Consider the following 19927-nt stretch of genomic DNA (forward strand, 5'->3'; position numbering starts at 1 on the left):
AAAATGACGGTGATCTCACTCCCCTCTTTTTGCTGGGGAACTGGACGCGACTGTTCGTTAGTAGAACGTTACTGAACGAGAATAACTGTGCTCCCGATATAATGCTCTGGAAGCCTTTTTATAAACACACGGACAAACTGGTCAGTTGCCCCAGATCAAATTAAACAGCAAAAAATGAATCAGTCTTCCCCAGGGAGGTAACAATGGGATGAAGCCAGAACTGAAGTTTGTCCTGCCCTCAAGTGAGTCAGGACCAGGTATTTCTAATGCAAAAAAACAAAACCAGAAGGAAATTTCTGGTAAGCCTTTGAGAGACACGAGAGTGATAAAGGGGACAGAACGTTTTCTGTACTTTTAACTTCATCTTTAATGTAAGAGGCTCAGCAGAAGGGAAAGACCCATCCCAAGTCTGCCCTACCCTGTGTCTCATTGACTGTGGGGGGAATCATCAGGTCTGTATGCATTCATAGTCACCATTCCACACCCTGCTAGACAGACTGAGAGGCAAAAGTTAAAACACTGTTTTATTTTATCCATTTATAAATACTGTTGTGTTTACAAGCATCATATAGCTGTGAATATTATTCCCAAACTTTCAAACACATAATACTATATAACAACCACCAGTAAAACAAATCGTTCGTCTCAAGGTTTGAAAGGCCACTCAAAGTTGCATAAAAATACATTCTTCCCCACCATTTCATAAGCTTTCTCCAAGTAGTGTATTTACAACGAGCTGTAAAACTCTCCTTACGAAAGGTAAGTACAGCACACTTACTGCTTGGAAAGGTGACGCACCAACACCACAGTCAATTCATCTCTTCCAAGGGTTAGCGTTCTAGGAGCGAGCACACTCCCTGGCAAACGCCTGGCTTCCTCGACAGGATATGCTCAGGAAAACGAAGCTCACCAGGTGTTTTGCCCTGCTGCAGCCAGATCATTGCCCAGGGAACTATTTAAAGAACCACATCAATCAAGTAACCAATTCTCACCCTAGGCAGAATTAGGAGATTGGCCTTTAGGGGAAAGAGACTGAAGGAGGAAGAAGAATCAACTCTAAATCTGGTCTGAATTTCAGGCGCAGCTTTCTGTGAACCGCTCATGGGATGCTCCCAGGGGCTGGAGACTCCACAGTACCTCAAAGATAGGTCTAACTACAAACACTTCAGTGAGCTAAGCAGTCATTCAGGAAATTAGCACTGTGGATTTTTTCCAACCCTATTTCAATTCCTTTTTTTTTTTCTTAAAAGGCCATTTTACTTTCTAAGCTAGAACCCACTTCAGCTCCCACATCAATCCGTCTTTGCAGAGGGCAGCGAAAGCAGAGAGAGTCGAGGAGAATTACTGATTCCAAACGCTTGGCTCCAGGAATGCTTCAGGAGCTGCTCTGTGCTTCCAGATGGTAACAGTCCAGTGGGAAAGGGCATAACCAAGATGGAAGTATGGAAAAAGGGAACCTACTGCAAAACAAAGGATCATGAATACAGCCAGAGTCGATTTGGAAGGGTCAGACAAGAATTCCAGCTTCAGAGATTCCTCTCACCAATGACAGCTGCAAAGCTCGGACAGTCTTCATTCTCTTCGCCTTCCTGCAGTCTAGTATGGCTTATCAGCCTGTTAACAGCAACAGCAGGCAGACAGAGGCCTTCCACAGTCTGCATTTATGGGTAGTGATCAGTCACTACCAGATCCTTTTACCCCGGAACAATTGCAAGTGAACCTCAGACTGGGGGCAAGACAACTCTTCCTCCCTCTGAAATGGGCTCTGGACAAGTCTATGCAAGAGAACTCCCCGATGCATCAAACGACCTGATCACTAGCTAGCAAAAGGGAGCATTTCTTCAGTAAGTTATTGCCGAAGACAAGAAACTAAGCAACCCTAAACACCGATGCTGGTGGCTCTGAATTAAGGAAGGCCTGTATGGTTGAGAACACACACCTTTTCCACACAGCCATATTTTGTGGACCACCTCTGAATTCCGCTCAGCACCACAAAGCACCCAGACCTAGATTTGTTTTCAACACCCAATCATGGTAAGGATAGTCCCTTTGCTGGCTCAGTGCAAATCTGCACTTGATTTATCCCAGCGAGGTCACTCGGAATTTTTCGGGCTGTCCCTTCAGAGCCAGAAACAAGGAGATAACATTTAAGCACCTTGAACAGATCAGCAGTGCGATAGCCTAGAAAAAGCAATAGGAGCTATGGCCTTTGGCATTTGGTGGAGGAGGACAGGAAAGAAGAAAAGTGGAAACTTTAAAGCATATGTATAACATGACCAGCATTTCAAAGCGTGGCCTGAGACTCCGTTACCCTTGGAAGTTAGAGGCTCTACCTAGCCGATGGACGAATCAGACAAACCCAAGAAAGGCCCTCAGAGATGAAGGCTATGTTATCGGGTGCTGGAGACTCACCCTAGATATTGCAGTCAGCAAGGAGAATGTCCTCTATTAGCAATGGCAAGATTTCTTCAACCTATCCCATGCAAACATGGTGAAGTTCTTACCAGCTCGCTCATCCCCAAGAATGATAGGTAGAATTAGAGTTGGAACATCCTTTCTCCTGCAGGGGGCTGAGATGTGTTATGGATTGACAAGCTTTGTACAGAATGGCTTTGAAAACAACCTAACTTGCTTCCCACCAGCTAGACTCGAGCACAATAGTCACTAGCCCAGATTAGCAGACTCTTCATTCTGAGACACATTTCCACAATGGACATAATCCTGACGCCTTTAAATCAGGTCCCTCCAAACAAAGTTGGGACTGAACTGACCTTTCACCAACAGACACTTCACAATTCAAAGAGAGTAGTACAATACCTGTGTCACATGCACTGTGTCAACTGATTGATTATTGGTCATGCTCGAGTGTCTTATCATGACTGACAGCGATAAGGGAGAAAGACCTGTACTGGCTGGTGAAAGCCCAAACCAACTGGGTTCTATCTACAGCACTTTGTGATGAAATGGAAGTGCTGTAAAATTACCCAGAGACTGTGCCAGCCAATCCGATTTCTGTATGGCCGACTTATTCACTGATCAAAACTAAAAAGATACAAAAACCCTTAACCAGTCTGAAACCACCTTATTCGTAAGAGTGCAGTATGCTTATAAAAACCTGCACCACTGCAGATAAGTTGCTCTCTGATTGGCTGAGGCACATTTGGCCTGCTCTCTAGACTAATCAATTCACTACATCAACGCACAGCAGATCAATACTGGTACAGAGAGCTGCTGTCACTACTGTTGCACATCAATATCCATTAGATAAAATCTCCAGTCCTACGGTGTGACAGAACTGAAGCCACACTGACAATACCCCTATCCTATACAGACTCAGCTTTGCCTCTGTTCTCTTTTTAAAAAATGCATTGTCCTTTAATAGCTCAGAAGTCACTCCCATGCAATGACCTCCAATTCATTCACATTCTCAAAAATATGAACACCAACCTTAATCTCCAGCCAATACAGCCCATCACTCCAGATCCGTCCCACGTTGGCAGCTTTCAAGACTAGCTACATTCCCTATGCAAGTGGAGAGCACTTTTTTGCACACTCCAACACCTCAGGTACACCTCTTAGCAAGCCTTTGATTTCACCCGAAACTCACCTTTGACAAACAGACCTGCTCCCACTTCAATAAACCCTAGTTTCGCAATTTGTGAGCAATGAAACTGAAACCCGAGTCCACGCTCAAGAACATTTCTTCCTCCTTTCGGGTTATGTCTGTGGTCCTTTGTTACCTCTGTGGTCCAGCTAGTCAAAGGTAGAGTTGCACAGAGCTTGCAGCATAAGGATTTATAAGAGATGTGCAAGCACTTCAAAAGGTGCGAGAGTATTTCTGAAGTTCAGCTTTGATGTAAGTCTTTTGTGGGTGGGGAAGTAGCTGTAAGAGGCAGAGGACTCCTCTCTCAATTTAAACAGAATTCTTACACAAACCCTGCACTTTCCACCTTTCCCAAGTGTGTGTAGAACACACAGATCTAAACTTCCATGTTTTCCTCCTCACCAAATTTCTATTTGACAGAGAAAATTCTAGGAGTCACTGCAATGCCAGGTCATCCTTGCATACAACCTGGCTAAAATCTAAGCCTTGCATGCCAAAAAAACAGCAATTTTTATCTAGAAGAAACTTCTCTAGATTTCACTGCCAGTTAAAAAGACAGGTGTGAATTCTGCTTGTTATGGGAAAATAATTTATCAGGAAAGCCTGCTATATAAATTAAGAAGCACATTAAAATTGTCCCTCAGCTATTGCAGCTACAAGTTATGATAAGTTTCTTGGATAAAAATGGGTTTACCCCCAAGCAATTGCTTGGAAAAAGCTCTCGTGTGTTCTAGGGGAGACCTCTGGCAAATGCTATGGATTAAAATAGGAAACATTTTTTTAAAAACTGCTTTCTGTGCACTCAGCCTTGAGCATAGAAAGCCATGTGTCTCGCATCGTATCTCCTCAGTGGGATAGTTAAGTCAGCAAAGGTCAACTGAGCCCAAGAAACATTCTGACCGAGTTGGTGTACAGCAGCACTGTATTACAATGGAACGCTTGTAGCTCTGGCTAGTCATGATCTGAGTTCTAACCTAGACAGAGATTAGGATGATAAACCTAGTACTAAACAGACACCTAATTTAAAATGTCTCGGCTTCGCATGGTACTACATGAGGTTCATGCCTCTTGCATCCCATATTACCTATTGCAGATTCTTTGTTAGGATCAAGTGCAGTAAAGAAGAAAGATTCCCTGAATTTAGACTTTTTAATGGTCCAGGTAGGTAGTCGCAAACTCACAGTGCAGAATGGAATACTGCAGAATGGGTTGAAAAAACAGACAGTGGTTCTTGTCCAATGGAAAACGTGTTGATGAGAGACTTGTAATAGCATACCGGCCAGCAGAAAGGCATTGCTCTCAATAGCCCACTGACAGGTGCAGAACCTCTACCTCCATATACATAGGAAGAGAGCAAGCTCCTGTCACATCTAGACTTAACTGTCCAAATCTGAAGCAAGAAGTGGGCCATGAAATGAAAATTCCAGGGGGATGGGGAAAACCCCAGAGAACAACTGCTTACAAGAGGAGAGCAGCGCTTGGAAAAGGTGTGAGGAATTAAACCAGATAAGCATTTGCCCCATTTTAATTCCTGATGCTGTGAAGTTCTAGAAGGAATAAAATGGATCCCTGGCTCAGAGACAGTAGTAGGCAGAAGGCCCAGGTGCCATTATTGGTTTTGATCTCTTCCCCTCCAGACTAGATGTGTTGCAGTAGTAACAACTCAATGCGTTAGGAGGAAAAGTGGTGTCTCATGTCACCCACAAGTGATGCCACTGGCCAACTGAGGGGTAGCACTGAGGCTCCGAAGTGGGTCTTGTCATCCTGCTCAGCTGAGAGGATGGTGGATGCAAAACAAAGTTTTGGAAACAAAAAAACGGAAGGGAGATAAGAAACTTTGCCTCAGGCCAACACCTACTGAAGCAATAACTGAGATGCTAAAGACAGAGTTAGACTTTACCCTGTTGAGCAATGATGAGAATAATGTCCATGTTCAAGTTACTAATCTGTCCCCGTCAACATAGTGGCTAGACTCACATCATCTGCGCCAGCACTGGAATCTCTAAAGAAGGAGGGTCCCTTCCTGAACCCACCACAAGTAGTCCTCTAACAGTAAGCTCAGCAGATGTGTTAACAAGTTAATGCCCGGCTTCCACTGGAAGCTAGAAAGAGACGTGTGTAACATCTGGAGGAGTCACCTTCTTAATGCCCTTGGAAGTGAACACTTCCAAATTGTTCTAAGTACACAGGACATGAGAGTCCATTGAGGTTTTCATCCAGGTCAAATCCTGTTGCTAGCTTCCAGCAATCAAAACAGTTTACCCCACAGATCTGGTTACCAGTACACACCCCACACTGGCTCATTCTGGCCGCTATTAAATGAAAACAGTTGCACCCTGTAATGACATGCAGCTGGCAACTGATCATTGCTTAAGGTTCCTCAACCTTGCTGTATTAGCTGTGTTAGGATTTGCCATCAAAGGCCGGGCTATCCTTTACGTAGTCAAATACAGCCTCTCCACCCTCACCCCCTTTAAAGCCAGCTCAAAATACACCTGTATTTTCATTCGTTTTTGCTCTTGTTGGAAATGAAAACGAGTACACCAGACATCTGCTCCAAGTACTTTGCAGGGTGTTATCCTGTAAGTAACACTAACAGACAAATGCTCATCCTGTTGCTACTGGAAGAAGATGGGGGTTAGTTACTTGTGCATGAGTACCTCCCTGCTGGATATTCACACCCAGATTTGTTACATGTGCATGTGGGGGCAGCAGGTGACCTCTGCTGCTTCAGTTTCTCCTTCATCAGAGACCCCGGCCAATATCAGCGATGAATCTTACCCCAAGAGGAGAGAGCCCAGATGCAATTAGCAGATGCTATTACCTGGATAGTAACTGAGATAGCAACTGTGGAAGGAGTACAGAGCGACCCACGATCACCTGGGCTGCAGAAACGAAGCATGGGCAAAGAGGGGGGGGTCTGAAACTGGGATTCAGAAATGAAGATAGCAAACCAATTTAAAATCGTACATTAAATAGAGTCAGCTACTGGGACGATAGGAGAACAGAGTCTCCGTGCAAAGCAGCTGTCATCACAGTCTGTCACAGAAACAAGCCCTCGTGGCTTTCACAGCATCACATTGTAACCGGACTCCCCAATGCCAAGTGGGCAGCTGACGTACATCCTCAGTGTAACAGCTTCCGCTCATGTCCCCCCGCCCCCAGCTACAAAGGTTCTGGACCCGTTGGATCACTTCGACAGAGTCATTTCTGTATCACTTATTACAGTAGTGACTGACTGGAGTCCAATGTGGACAAGGCTGGGTTTGTGGCAGGAAGTTTTGGCAGCTTAAACCCAGTTCGCATGTTTCTTTTCCCCTTGAATAAAATGTCCAAGATACCACGACATGCTTAAATTAAAAATAATAAAATGGCCGGGGGGTGCATTCAGAAGGGTGCTAAGGGAATGTACAATGAGGGGACGGGACAGGGGGAGTGCGAGGTGCATTGTTCCCACGGCTGAAAGGCTTGCTGTACTTCTGATTGGAGGGCAAGAGGCGGTTGTGGGTTGGGTGGCAGGGTTGGCAGCTTGTGCACAAAAGCCCCCTCCTTCCTTCCCTCCGACTTCCTACTTGGAGAGTTTGCTGATGACACGGATGAGTGCTCCATTTTCATCTTTCAGCCTCTGATTGTCTGACTTCAGCTCTGTCAAAACCTGTACAAAGACAAAGGCAGGGCAAGGGTTACACGGCTCATTGTTACAGTCACAAAAGCCTCACCAGGCTAATGGAAGCCAGCGGCCCGTGGAAAGGAACATACACACTGAATTACAGAATTTCAGGAGACTCAGCTCACATGCTTCTCAAGCTGGAGTGACAGAGGATGAGCATGGAGTGCTTTCAGTACCAAACACTTCCCATCTGCTGCTTGCTGGGGGCAGTCAGCACATTTATGAGATTTTCCAAAACCCTCTGCAATTTTGATCAGCCCTTTCGAGAGATGGGAACAGATGCGGACAGAGAGGCAGCTCTTTGGAATGATGCGGGGACGAGCCAAAGGACCCTGAGTGGGAGGCTCGGAGACAGCATTCTTAAAGTTATGCCAGCACTACATGAAATGGGTAAAGCAGCAGGATAAAAGCAGGGCTAGGATGAGGGAATCATTTTAAAGCTTGACCATTAGATCGTGAATCGATTGCCAAAGGCTAGTTACAACTGACAGACTTTCTTTGAGGGTGACCTGAAGTATTTTTAGAAAGTTACGTGCGTGCCCTGTTTTTGCCTCTTTATGATAGACAAAGGAGACAGGAAAGGTTTATGTTAATAGCGTCCACACTATGCTCTCCTGTTGACTCCCCCTACTGTTCTCGATCCGGTGGAGTACAGGAATAGACGGGAGAGCAATCTGTGGTCGATTTAGCGGGTCTTCACCAGATCTGCTAAATTGACCGCCGATGCGTCAATCCCTGGGTAAGTTTAGACAAGCCCTTAGTAAAAACCTCAGACGCAAGTCTGGTCATCCCTGACTTTTCTGGAGGATCTCAGGGCTGTGTACTGCAAGCTTTCATACTGCACCTGAAGGAGTGAGGAAGACATTGACCGAGCAAATCCTTCCTTCCTGCACAGTGTTCATTAGTAATTTCAGTTAACAGGTGTTAAAAATCAAAACAGTGGCAGGCTCTTCCTTTCCCCTCTGGGGATGTCAGTGCACCAGTCCTCCGGGGTAAACAGTACCTTTGTTCAAAGTCTTCCAGGTACCACCACACAAAGCTGAAAGAGGCACAAACCCATTTTTTCCCTTGAAGGTCAACTTTAAATGGCCAAGTCAGAAATTCCAGATAGAGGACAGGGCAGTTTACATCCAACAAGATTAGTCTTGTCTACACTAAGCTGTGCTACAAAAGAATTCTCATGGATCACACTGGTATAGACTAAGCTGGGATAGCTGGACTCATGGTTGCCACAATCGGTTGAAAACTGGATAGGGTAAGGACAATGATAGGCAACACTGATAAGTTATCCATGTCAATTAATATCAATTTCCAGATGGACTTTAAATACCTCGGAAAGTCCCCCAAACAAAATCACAAATCTTTAAGAATCGGTTGATTTTGCTCAAGTGCGAACAATCCAGCACACCCTTAAGGAGCCAAGAATTCACTAGATTACATGCAAACTCAGCTCATACCACAAACAGCTGGAAAAACAACCACCCTACTTCCTCATTAGGTCACCTACATTAACACTGCTGTCAACAGACAACTCCCAAAAGTGAAACACACTATTACACACTATTTCCACTTAAGCAATTCCCTCCATTAACAGTGAAGCCAACAAAGCATGCTTAAACAACTACAAATCTACACTGCCCGCACAAACGTCTACCACTGCACAATGACATTCAACATGCCAAAGAGAAGGTAACAACGCCACATTGTCCAAGTTAAAGGCTACATGGTTTGTATGCGGGCAGGAGGTGCACGTAATGTGGTTGTGGGTTGCAAGGGTAGGGTGGGGATTTAACGAGTGATCTTTTGTTTTGAACGGTTGTGCTGGTGGGCTGTGTGTTGGTTTGAAAGGCAAGCATTTGTTTGGAGTATTTTTATTGGAATTTAAGCAATAGGTCAATTTTACCAATTAAAAAAACAACTAATTTGCCACTGTTAGGTGGATAGAGAATACTGTACATCACTGTAGTCCCAAGAGACCGTGTGACACAGGGAAAGCATTTGGTATCTGGGTGCTTCTCTCCTGCCTTCCAACTCAATTTGCAGCCAAAGCAAGACTGAGCACTGCCATACACAAACTGTTGGGTCAACAGACCTAGGCAGTTTAATCACATTGGTTCCTCTTTGGATGTCAGGATTCAGTTTCCAGACAAGCAATGCTTCCCAGAAGCAGGTGTCCTCTCTACATCTCTGTTTGGTGTATTGTGAAGTCTTGAAAAAACCCAAATGGCTGCCAGGGACCCTCCAGTTGGTGTCTCCTGGTTCGGGAACAGATTAATCTGTCATGGGTTCCCAAAAGGAGTGAAGAGGTTACATCGCAGTGTCTCAATCTTCACTGCTTACAGGGAGCTCGGACCTTGCCCATGTTTTACAAGCAAGGTCCACCAAGGTTTTGCGATTTATTGCACCAGTAAGAATGCAACTTTAACAATAAACCAAGTACTTTTAAAAAGGTTCAGCCCTGCACAAAGATCAACTACTCCCAAGGGAGCTTCTGAAAGTAGAACAGACCTGACTGCAGAAAGCCAAGCTTTTAAAATACCATCCCCCCTTCCTCACCCTTACTTGCTGAATGTACTGGTTCCCTATTTGTTTCACTGTAAAGGAAACTGGAGTTTTGTAAAGTAAGTTAGACACAAAGCAGATTGACAATGATTAGGACAGGCAGCTGAACACTTTTATGGTCAATACAAAACCAAAACGAGTGGAAACAACACAGCAGTGGGAATTCAGTCCTCAGGCCATCCCTTCCAGCGTTGTTCAACTGGTGTAACAAGATGGTAAAGCGAATCCTACATGTTGAAGTATTGCATATGCACTTCACCTATCTGTCACATGTCAGGTACAAGTGAGGGTGTGACTGGAAAGAGAAAATGATGGGGACCTTTCGAAGGGATGGGGATTAAATAAAACCCTTTGAGAAATGGCACCGTCGTCCTGGCATATGGAGTGGTTAATGGGGATGAAAATACTTGTCACTTTTCGTTCGTTGATCAAGGTACTTTAGAAAGGGGGTAACCATCATTTTCTTCATTTTCCAGATGGGAAACTGAGGCTCGGTTCCCCGTTTAAGGTGATAAATGAGTGGCAGAGCCAGGAAGGGACCACTAGATCATCTAGTCCGACATCCTGTTATGCAGGCCAGAGAATTTTGCCCAGGTATGCTTGTACTGAGCCTAAACTTTGGCTTAGTTGAAGTACATCTTCCAGAAAGACATCCAGTGTAGATCTGAAGATCTCAAGAGATGGGGACTCCACCCCTTCCCTTGGTAGTTTCTACCGGTGATTAATCACCCACACTGTTAAAGATTTGTACCTTATTTCTAATATGGATAAGTCTCCTAGCTCCAAGGGCTGGAACACATTGCCTCCCTAGTTATATTTGAGTGTGCCCATGTACCTCTGAACTAACCTGACACAAGACTGACAGGGGCTTGAAGGAGACAGTTAGGATTTACATTTTTAGTTCTCTTAATTTTAACACTGAGCAAGAAAAAGCAAGACAGAAGAGACCTAACTGCCTGGCATGTGATGAGGAAAGCTGATCAAAACAGACAACTTTGGGGCTAACAGTAATTGCTCTGCAGTAAATTTAACAATTGTGAAAAAAGCAAATGCATCTTGCATGCCTCCTACCTGTTCATGTTAACCTTTAAACAGATTGCTTGGGGGATATTGTAAATGCTGCATTAAAGTCCCAGTCAAAGCGTGCCTTTCAAAACACAGAGGGGGACAAACTGTTTCCTTATACAAGTAAAGTTAAAAAGAACACAGCTTTCAACTGCTAAGTGCCAGACTTTTATTAACAGCTCTCTCATTTAAGACATGTAATGCTTATTCACAATCTCCCCAGGAGGACGTTAACTCTGACTTGAGACAATCCTGGTGTCACAGGCAGTGAGTATTAGTTGCTAGCTACTGACCTCTGATACAGCTACACCAAGGTGAAATAACTCCTCATAATAACTGGTATGATCAATTACACGCTGCAATAAATGCTCCCACTTTAAGATATAATGGACGGTGCTAGCAAACTCACTGGAATTTAGAAAACGAGTAACATGTCCATTTATCAGCATGAAGAGTCCCAGGAGAGCATGAGGACAAATATTCCGGTTTTGAGTAGCAGTTTGTTATCCATTCCAGCCCCTACTGTGTCCTTTGCTGAGCAGTTTTTGAGAAAGTGGGGGGGGGGGGGAAGAAGGGGGTTAAGTCTTCCATTTACACAAGACTATGCTCTCCAATCCCAAGCCCACACATGGAAACCTCATCCCTGGAGTATGAGTGATTTGCAAAAGCGATGAGGCCAGCATCTCCAAAGTGGGGCAAAGAGCAGAGAAGCCAAATGCAGTGTACTCTAAAACCTTGGGTTCAAACACAGAATTATGTCATGCTGGAAGGTTGGGTTTTTTTAAGAGTGGGTGGGGGGAATCCTTTGCCCACCACCCCTTTGCCACATGCTGTGTTTTGAGCCACAGGCTTACCAAACACCTTCATGAAGAGTTAAAAGGGGCAAGGGACAGTTCAGACAACAACAGTAAAGACCTGCCTGGAATAGAGGAAGGAGGCGAGGTGAACTGGAGGGGAAGAAGCTATAGCTCTTCTGATTCTGGGGGCTCGGTGGATGCTGAGAGCCTGGCTATGACCCGGGTCAAGGCCCTGTTTTCGGCCAACAGCTGCTCATTCATCTGCCTCAGGGCGTGAATCTGTTTGAGCTGGTGGAGGTTCTGCAGAGAGTGAGACAGAGTGGACAGAAAGACAGACAAAACAGACCAAGGATATAAGAGGCCACAAGTGTGAATTTAGTTCACAAGCACTAAAAAAAAGATCAGCAATGTGAGCGAAGTGGAGAGATGTGAAAGCACACAAGAGGCTGGACAACACATTGAAGTATTAGAAAGGAAGCCTCAGGCACCATTCATTCTGCTACAGGCTAAACCCACTCAAACAGCTGGTTTATTAAGAATGGCAGCTCTCCCTTGTAGGCTGTGTTCCATCTTACTGTCCTTGAAAGCCACACATGGTAACCCTGGGCACAGTACCTGAACTTTCCTTACAAGAGAGTTTGACATCAATGGCTCATTGGCCACAGGGACCATGGTTTTGAAGGCAGCTCCGGGGCAACTAAGAATCTCGAATTCTTCCTCTTCATGTGACCTCCTGCTCAAAGAAAAGCAGCTTTGTGTAATGAAGCGGGTTCTTGTAGTAGAGCTGCGTAGAGGAATCTTAAAAATACAGACTGCAACACACGCTACCTCTACTGTCCTACACTCTCCAGGCTGCAGAGCTATTTCCAACAGCAAAGGGAAGGCTAACCTGTACCTCACAGTCCTCTGATCTGCCTCACTCTCTACCCAAGTACCATCCATCCCCATATGAAGACTAAAGCACACACATAGTTTTATCAGTGCATCTGCTGCAGACCTGCAATTCCATCCTGTGTCCCTCACTACTCTGCCACCCTGAACGGCAGCATCTTCTACTCGGGTGCCTGGTCATCTACCAATCGTGCCAAAGTGCATGTGTTCATGCATCCCCTCCGAAATCACCACTCAATTCTTCTCTCAGCCACCCAAGCTAAATTTGAGCACCGATCTCAGTCAGTGAAAATTCAGTGCCTCAAGCCACCCAGCTCCCAATGGATTAGTCTTTTTTAAATAGAGAAATATATTTCTTCATGATGCCACACTAAACAGCAGGCATACTAGGAACACAGCATTCTCAATTAACAAAAGAAATCAATGGACCCAGGGCAATATAGAGATGAATACCTTAAAATGAGAAAAAGAGGACTTGTGGCACCTTAGAGACTAACCAATTTATTTGAGCATGAGCTTTCGTGAGCTACAGCTCACTTATGCATCCGATGAAGTGAGCTGTAGCTCACGAAAGCTTACGCTCAAATACATTGGTTAGTCTCTAAGATGCCACAAGTCCTCCTGTTCTTTTTGCGAATACAGACTGACACGGCTGCTCCTCTGATACCTGTTAAAATGAGATTAGTACGGTTATAGCTGCTACAGGAGAGGGAAAAGGCAAGATGAAGGAAAGCATGGAAGACACACAGTAAAAGCAAAAGCAGTGAGAGCAACACAGACACTAGCTGCATGTCAGCCATTATTCAGAGATGATATTCTTCTTATGCCACGAATGGCAATACACATGCCAAGTTCAAGTGACAGGAAGTGACTGAGGACTTGACAGTTTCCTTTTCCCAGCAGGACCAACCACTAGCCAGTCCAACAGAGGCAAAACATGTGCTAGATACAAGGCTGTATCGTGGAGATGGGTGCAGGGAAGTTGAGCAGAGACCGAAACAGGCATGAGAAGAACAATCCTAAATTCAAAAGTGAAAAAAATCTAGGCCTTGATCACGTCAGTGTAAAATCTTGTGTTCTCTGAAAATTCAAAGAGTCAAACGCTCCTCCGAGTGCGTGGGCATACGGTGGATGGGTTACGAGGGGAGGCAGCCACTGGAAAGGCAATGCCATTTGTGCAGTTTAGTCAATATGGTGGATTAAAAAGGAGGCCTCTGTTCACTGGAGCAACAAGTCTTTCCTGAACTGTACGGGCAAGAGCTGAAGGACTACACCCAATTTACATAAACCAGTGTTGACAGAGTCACCAGAGGGGCCACTGCAGGCTGGGACCTGCAGCGTCTGAGGGCTGTACCTGTGTATTAAAGAGAAGGGCAGCTGCAAAGGGCATTTGAGATCCCCATGCCATAAACCAGTAGCAAATACCATTAAGATGGAACTGAGGGACAAAGTACTTTATTGAACAAGTCAGGAACCAGGAGAGCTAACCCTAAAGCCTTGGAAGATAAACATAAGCAGCAGGGGTGAATAGAGGGAAGTGGCTTAATGTAAGTGTTGTCAAACTTAAATTATGTGCTCGTTACAAGTAACAAAACAGCTACTGCTACTCAGTCTGTTTTTACATTCACCAGCATGATTCATTTTATGTAGCATTGAACATTTGATACAAGGGGCCAAATTCATCACTGGTGTCAATGGCAGTGTAAATTATGCATTTGGTGCAAGGAGAAAATTAGTGAGGATTTGCAAAAGGATTTAGCATTCAGCTGATCGGCAAAATGAGTGCAGTTTACACATCAATATGAAAGAACAAACAATGGCCTTAGCACATTGCAATGAACATGTGTAATGGAATTGGAAAGAAATCTCCTCGTGAATCTCAGGGAGGCAATATCCTACACTAGGGAAATGAGTCATAGTCTATCCCTAATTTGTCCAGGCCAAACTGGTCTCTCACTATGAATATTCATGCACCTTTATTAGGCCAGAGCAGTCAGCCTCAAATATGATCTCAATTGACAAATATTGAGAGACTGATACGCTTACAATACTGCCATCAAAACAGACACCAAGAGAACTGCCGTCCCCTCTTGGTATTTCAGTTAAGCTGCAGTGTTTCATTGGAGTTGTGTGGCTGGCAAGAATAGAACAAACATAAAATAGATCTAAGCTGTAAAATGAGAGACATGTATTTGAGAGAAAACATTATATTGATTTAGAGACAATGTTCATATTCCAGTTCAGATACTGGATCCAAACCTCAGAATGCCAGCAACTCAGCACAGCCTGGCCTCAGCAGCACTGCAACCTACAATCATCTGGGGTTGACTACGGTGTGGAGATGCGTGTACACTCCCAGCAAGGTGAAGCACTGCGGGGAAAGCCAGCTTTCCAGTTCTTACACTCAAAGAAAGCCTGGTAATGGCCAAAAAGCCAGGCCCAAAGCCAACAGCAAATACCAGATCCTGAGTGAGACTGCTATAATTGCTCATTGCCTTTCTTGGTACTTGGGCTACAGAACAGCTGTCCAATCCAGCTGTCCATGAACAAAATTTCCAGCATCTTGGGCCTGCATCAGTCAAAGGCAATGCATTTGCACTGGTTCTCAGACTTTTCTATAGGTGACCCCTTTCAAACAGCAAGCCTCTGAGTGCGACAACACCCCCCCCACACACACACCTTTATAAATTAAAACAATGCTTTTTAAAAAAATATTTAACACTATTATAAATGCTGGAGGTAAAGCGGGGTTTGGGGGTGGAGGCTGACAGCTCGCAACCCCCACATAATCTCACAACCCCCTGAAGAGTCACAGAATATCAGTTGGAAGGGACCTCAGGAGGTCATCTAGTCCAAGCCCCTGCTCAAAGCAGGACCAATCCCCAATTTTTGCCCCAAATCCCTAAATGGCCCCCTCAAGGATTGAACTCACAACCCTGGGTTTAGCAGGCCAATGCTCAAACCACTGAGCTATCCCTCCCCCCTGTCATGACCTGGAGTCATGACCCCCAGTTTGAGAATCCATGCATTAGAGCATCCAGCTATTTCAAGAGGGCTCAGTGCAAACATATCTCACCAAATGCTGGGATCCCTCTTCTGCTGCCAATATGGGCAGCTTCCGTTGATTTCAATGGAAGTTTCCTGTATCCTGTTTTAGGAGAATGGAGCAATCTTGGGAGCTTGGGCATTGAATTCAATGCATCATAAATGGTAATTTTCTTTCTGCTTCACTAACCAGGTTCCTGCACCTTCAGTCAGATCAGCACACCTTAGATTTAGTCAGGGAAACATTCTGGACTGCTCTATCACCTCAGCAAGAGCGTGACTGTGTGCACATTTCTCTTCATGCACTGAAGATTTCTCAGGATCAGCTATTTTCTTCTTTATGCTATTCCCTGCTTTTTGGTTGCTACCTTAGCATCAGGCTAAGTCCATGAATTGGGGGAGCCAAGTAACTAGTATTCTGAAGCACAAGATGGGGCAGAAAAGCTTTCTACCCGGTATGCCCAAGCACTGTGTGTGATCCTCACCTGCTTCTCTAGCCCTAGAGAGTCTGCTACAATGGGATTCAAGTCTTCTCTATTCACTCTGGTTGGAATCAGTCTATCGGAGGACACCTGATGCACAGAGCAGGAGGAGAGCAAGACAAATACCAAAGGAACAGGGAACTTGGAAATCGGTCAGACCCAGATTAACTCAAAACTTGTTATGACTAATGGAAGGAAACCTTCTGAAAATTACAGGATTAACTCTCGCGCCAATGACCCAAGATGTTGGATTATTGGAACATTTCACATCCCACGCCTCTATGCCCTCCATGTAAAGGAAACCTAGTGAACTGGCTCAACTGACACCACTTCAGTTCGCTAGGCAGAGAATATACAAGACTAGCAAGCAAGGGGAAGATGGGGGTCAGCAGGTTCCTCTCTGGTGGCAGTGTTGGGAGTGACACACAAGCACACAGGGAAATGCTTTAGTCTTCATAGTGCCATTCACACATTAGAGATTAAAATGCTTATTCTCTTAACCCTCTCTTTCAGCTGATAAGACAGTGTCGATTCTCTCACTTTCAGGAAAGATGTAAGACAATAGTGAGTAGTCTGCTTTTCTAACAGTCCAGCACAAGCATTGCCTCATTTAACATTTCTAGCTCAGCAATTTATACCCTCTTAATGAGTGGCTGGCAGCCAAGAAATGCTACAACACAGCAGGGTCTGACAGCGTTCTTATGAACTTTCTGCAAGAGTAACAAAGTCAAAACGTAATGGCAGCACAGAGGAGCTGCAGTCAGGGTGAATCTATCTTTGTTCTATTAACACCAGGTCACTCTGGCTGCTTTCTTCAGGAGGAGCACAGTAAAGTGAGGCTATGAATGGGTAAAAGCAGTTGATGAAAAGAATAAGTGTCAGTCCAGGGGCTCTGGTAGGCCAGTCTCAGTAGTTTGTCAGCATCAAATGCACTGAAGCACACAGAACTGACAGGCCATCGATTGGCCTGTTTACTCTGCAGGTTAAGCTGCTTTGTGGTCCACATGCATACTTACCACGAGGAAGATTTACACCTCAGATTGCTGAAAACTAAGTGTTCATACAGACAAGCCCACTGTTAGTGTGACTGCTGTAAAAATAGGGGAACATGGTTACCCTGAGAGTCACATTTTCATGGCTACAAGCAAGAACAATGTCTCTGTGGTGATGAAATGCTCACTATTCTGGTGCTTATATTTAAAATAAATGTATACATGTGACCATCTAGCCTCCACTCCCTCTTCTCCCACCAGCTAGTACGTGTGGATTTCAAACTTATTTTCTGCTAATCAAACTGCTGTTTGAAGGTCCATCCACAAAGACTCCAGCTGAGCTCTGTTTACCCACAATTAACAATTACATTCCAAGTTCTTCATTCTCCCTGCTCTATTCAGGTTCTTACATGGTAGCAGGATGTCTGCCTCCCTATGTGAGCATGCAATTATATGTGACAGTGTCGTAACGTGGCCTTTCTGGGACACTGACATCTCCGGACTGTGCCCAGAACCTCACTTTGTAGGACTATCTCTGAGCCCTTGTCTACAACCAGGAAGTCGAGATCCTCTAGTAATTTGAATTTAAGATACAGGAATAGCCAACTGGAGCTTTACTTCAAAGACTCATTGTGCTCAGTAAAAATCTGAAGCTCCTTTGAGCAAATGTGAAATTGGAACCATCTCCAGAAAGGCAGGAAATTGCTTTCATCACTGCAATAGGTTAGCTCTTAACCCTCATGAGGAGAATCCTCCTTTTTGTTTAAAGTGATGAAGCTACATCCCACTTGGATTGCGTTCAAAGGGAAACGAACCGGGGGAGAGAACAAAGAGGCGCATTCTATCAATGTCAGCATGAGCGTATTACAGAAGATGATGTAACGTTGCAAAACCAGCTTAAAGCCTTCGGTTCACTGGGACAGCACAACATGCTGCCTCCCCCACATCAGAATAAGCTGACTCCAGAGCAGTGCCAGCCAGCTCAGTGCTTGCAGGGCTTTCAAGCGAGGATGGCAGTCCTTCCATGCAGCTGACTGGCAGGAGAAATGGCAAAGCAAAGGAGCTGTTTGAGTGGGGCAGTCGCTGCTTTGAGAGGGCACATGCTACTGAGCATCCCTGTGGATTTCAATGGGGGTAAGAGTGAACAAATATAGGGAAGTCTGACAACAATCTTCTGTACCAAGATGACTCACTGAGATTTCCTTCCAGCAACGTGCTCTCAGAAGGGAGGGCAGAAATACAATCATTTTAAGTTTTCCCCTGGCTGCTGTGTGAGACTTCTCAAAGCCAGCATCACCTCCCTGACAAACTCCTTTGCCTTTCCAGTTCACATGAAATGAAATACTGAGGGCTTTACTTTAGCTTGCCTACTACTCCAGGGCATGCAGGGTCAGCACACCGAAGCTCACCCAGGAGATCACAGAGGGTCAGTTCCTGAAAGCACTCTTGGAGAAATAGCTTTCACGGTTGTGGGATCAAACAGCACGGGCACAGATCCAGCGTGAGGTGCAACTGACTGAGTGATCATATACAGCAATTCTAGCATCAGACCATGCTCTGAGAACATGGTCAGTAACTCAAGTCAAGATTGCATAAAGGGACACACACAGAGGGTTACATAGGGCACCTCCCCCCACAACATTCTCCACTCCTGCATGATAACCTCTTCAATCATTAATCCTAAACACAGAAGGGAAAAAGGGGTGAGCAAATTCTTTCATACCTTCATCTCCTCCTCCATTTCAGAAAGTCTCCGCTCGAGGGCTCGTTTCCCCTGTTTAGAAACATTCAAAACACTGATGATCATGCGGCAGATTTGGGGAAGAACTCAATACTTTTTCTTCAAAGCAAAAAATAGCAGCTTATATTTCTATAGTGACATTCATAGAAAAGTATCCCAAAGCACTTCATAAAAGCAGGAATTACTTCATCTACCAGTCAAATGTAGCCATCAGTGGGGTGGAGCATGGCAGCTGTTAAACTCACATGCAGTGTTACTAGACAGTTTTAAAGACAGGATGTAAGAAAGCTGTATGTGATTGAAATGGCAGGGGGCGTTTGAGGAGGCAGAACTACCCGCCCTCCCGCCAATGAACTGGAATTGAACTAGAACCCAGTTATGCCCCCTTTATGAAACTGCATTATGGGTTCTAGTATCCACAATTGTTCAGGACTTCCTGCTGCAGCACTGGCTCGAGCCCTCTCAGAAGAGGGGAAGAAAGCCATTGACTCAAACACTACCACCACTGCTTGCAGCACCTACAGGTCTGCTAAAGAGCCCTCAACGAAGTACTGACCAGGCTCAGCCCTGCTTAACTGGAGAGATCTGACGAGATCTGGGGCTTGGCTACGCTTACATTTTAGAGCGCTCTAATTTGCTGTCTCAGGGGTGTGAAAAATCAACCCCCCCCCCCCCCGAGCACAGCAAGTCAGAGCGCTTTAAAGGTGTGGAGGTGGATTACCAGGCGCGTGGGGAGAGCTCTCTCCCAGCACTCGCGTACAACCACGTTCGCACTTCAGAGTGCTGCCGAGACAGCGCTTTGAAGTGTCCAGTGTAGCCATGCCCTAAGACAGTATAGGCTTATGTGCAGGCCAAGGAGAAGGAATCTTTGCTACTGTCCAAACTCAGGATGCTTGAATGTGACCATCTCTGAACACTGGTACGTGTTTGCACACAAGTAGCTCCGGTCTTTCACTCCAGGAATTGGACTTAAACCCCATCCTCACAACTAGCAGAAGGCTCCAAAATCTAATGAATCAAACACGGTGTAAACAATGGGATAAAGATATCACTTTAGCCAGGAACGGCAATTTACATC

The 19927-nt window shown here is 45.0% G+C and overlaps 1 protein-coding gene across 7 annotated transcripts in view; it reads right to left on the reverse strand.

Moving 5' to 3' along the window:
- Positions 1–506: 506 nt before the first annotated feature.
- The window catches only part of PPP1R12B (protein phosphatase 1 regulatory subunit 12B), a 178579-nt gene continuing 159158 nt past the window's right edge, over positions 507–19927 (reverse strand). For 6 of the 7 annotated variants that reach the window (XM_073319698.2, XM_073319695.2, XM_073319696.2 and 3 more), the window contains 2 exons: positions 18832–18882; positions 507–7259 (listed from right to left, as the gene is read on the reverse strand). In XM_073319698.2, the coding sequence (XP_073175799.1) occupies positions 7173–7259; positions 18832–18882 (138 nt within the window). In that variant the 3' untranslated portion in view covers positions 507–7172. Of the gene's footprint in view, positions 7260–11500; positions 11999–18831; positions 18883–19927 lie in introns of those variants that run through there. The other variant, XM_078849784.1, reaches the window with a different exon arrangement.

Source organism: Lepidochelys kempii, chromosome 21 (assembly GCF_965140285.1).
Source record: "Lepidochelys kempii isolate rLepKem1 chromosome 21, rLepKem1.hap1, whole genome shotgun sequence".
NCBI lineage: Eukaryota > Metazoa > Chordata > Testudines > Cheloniidae > Lepidochelys > Lepidochelys kempii.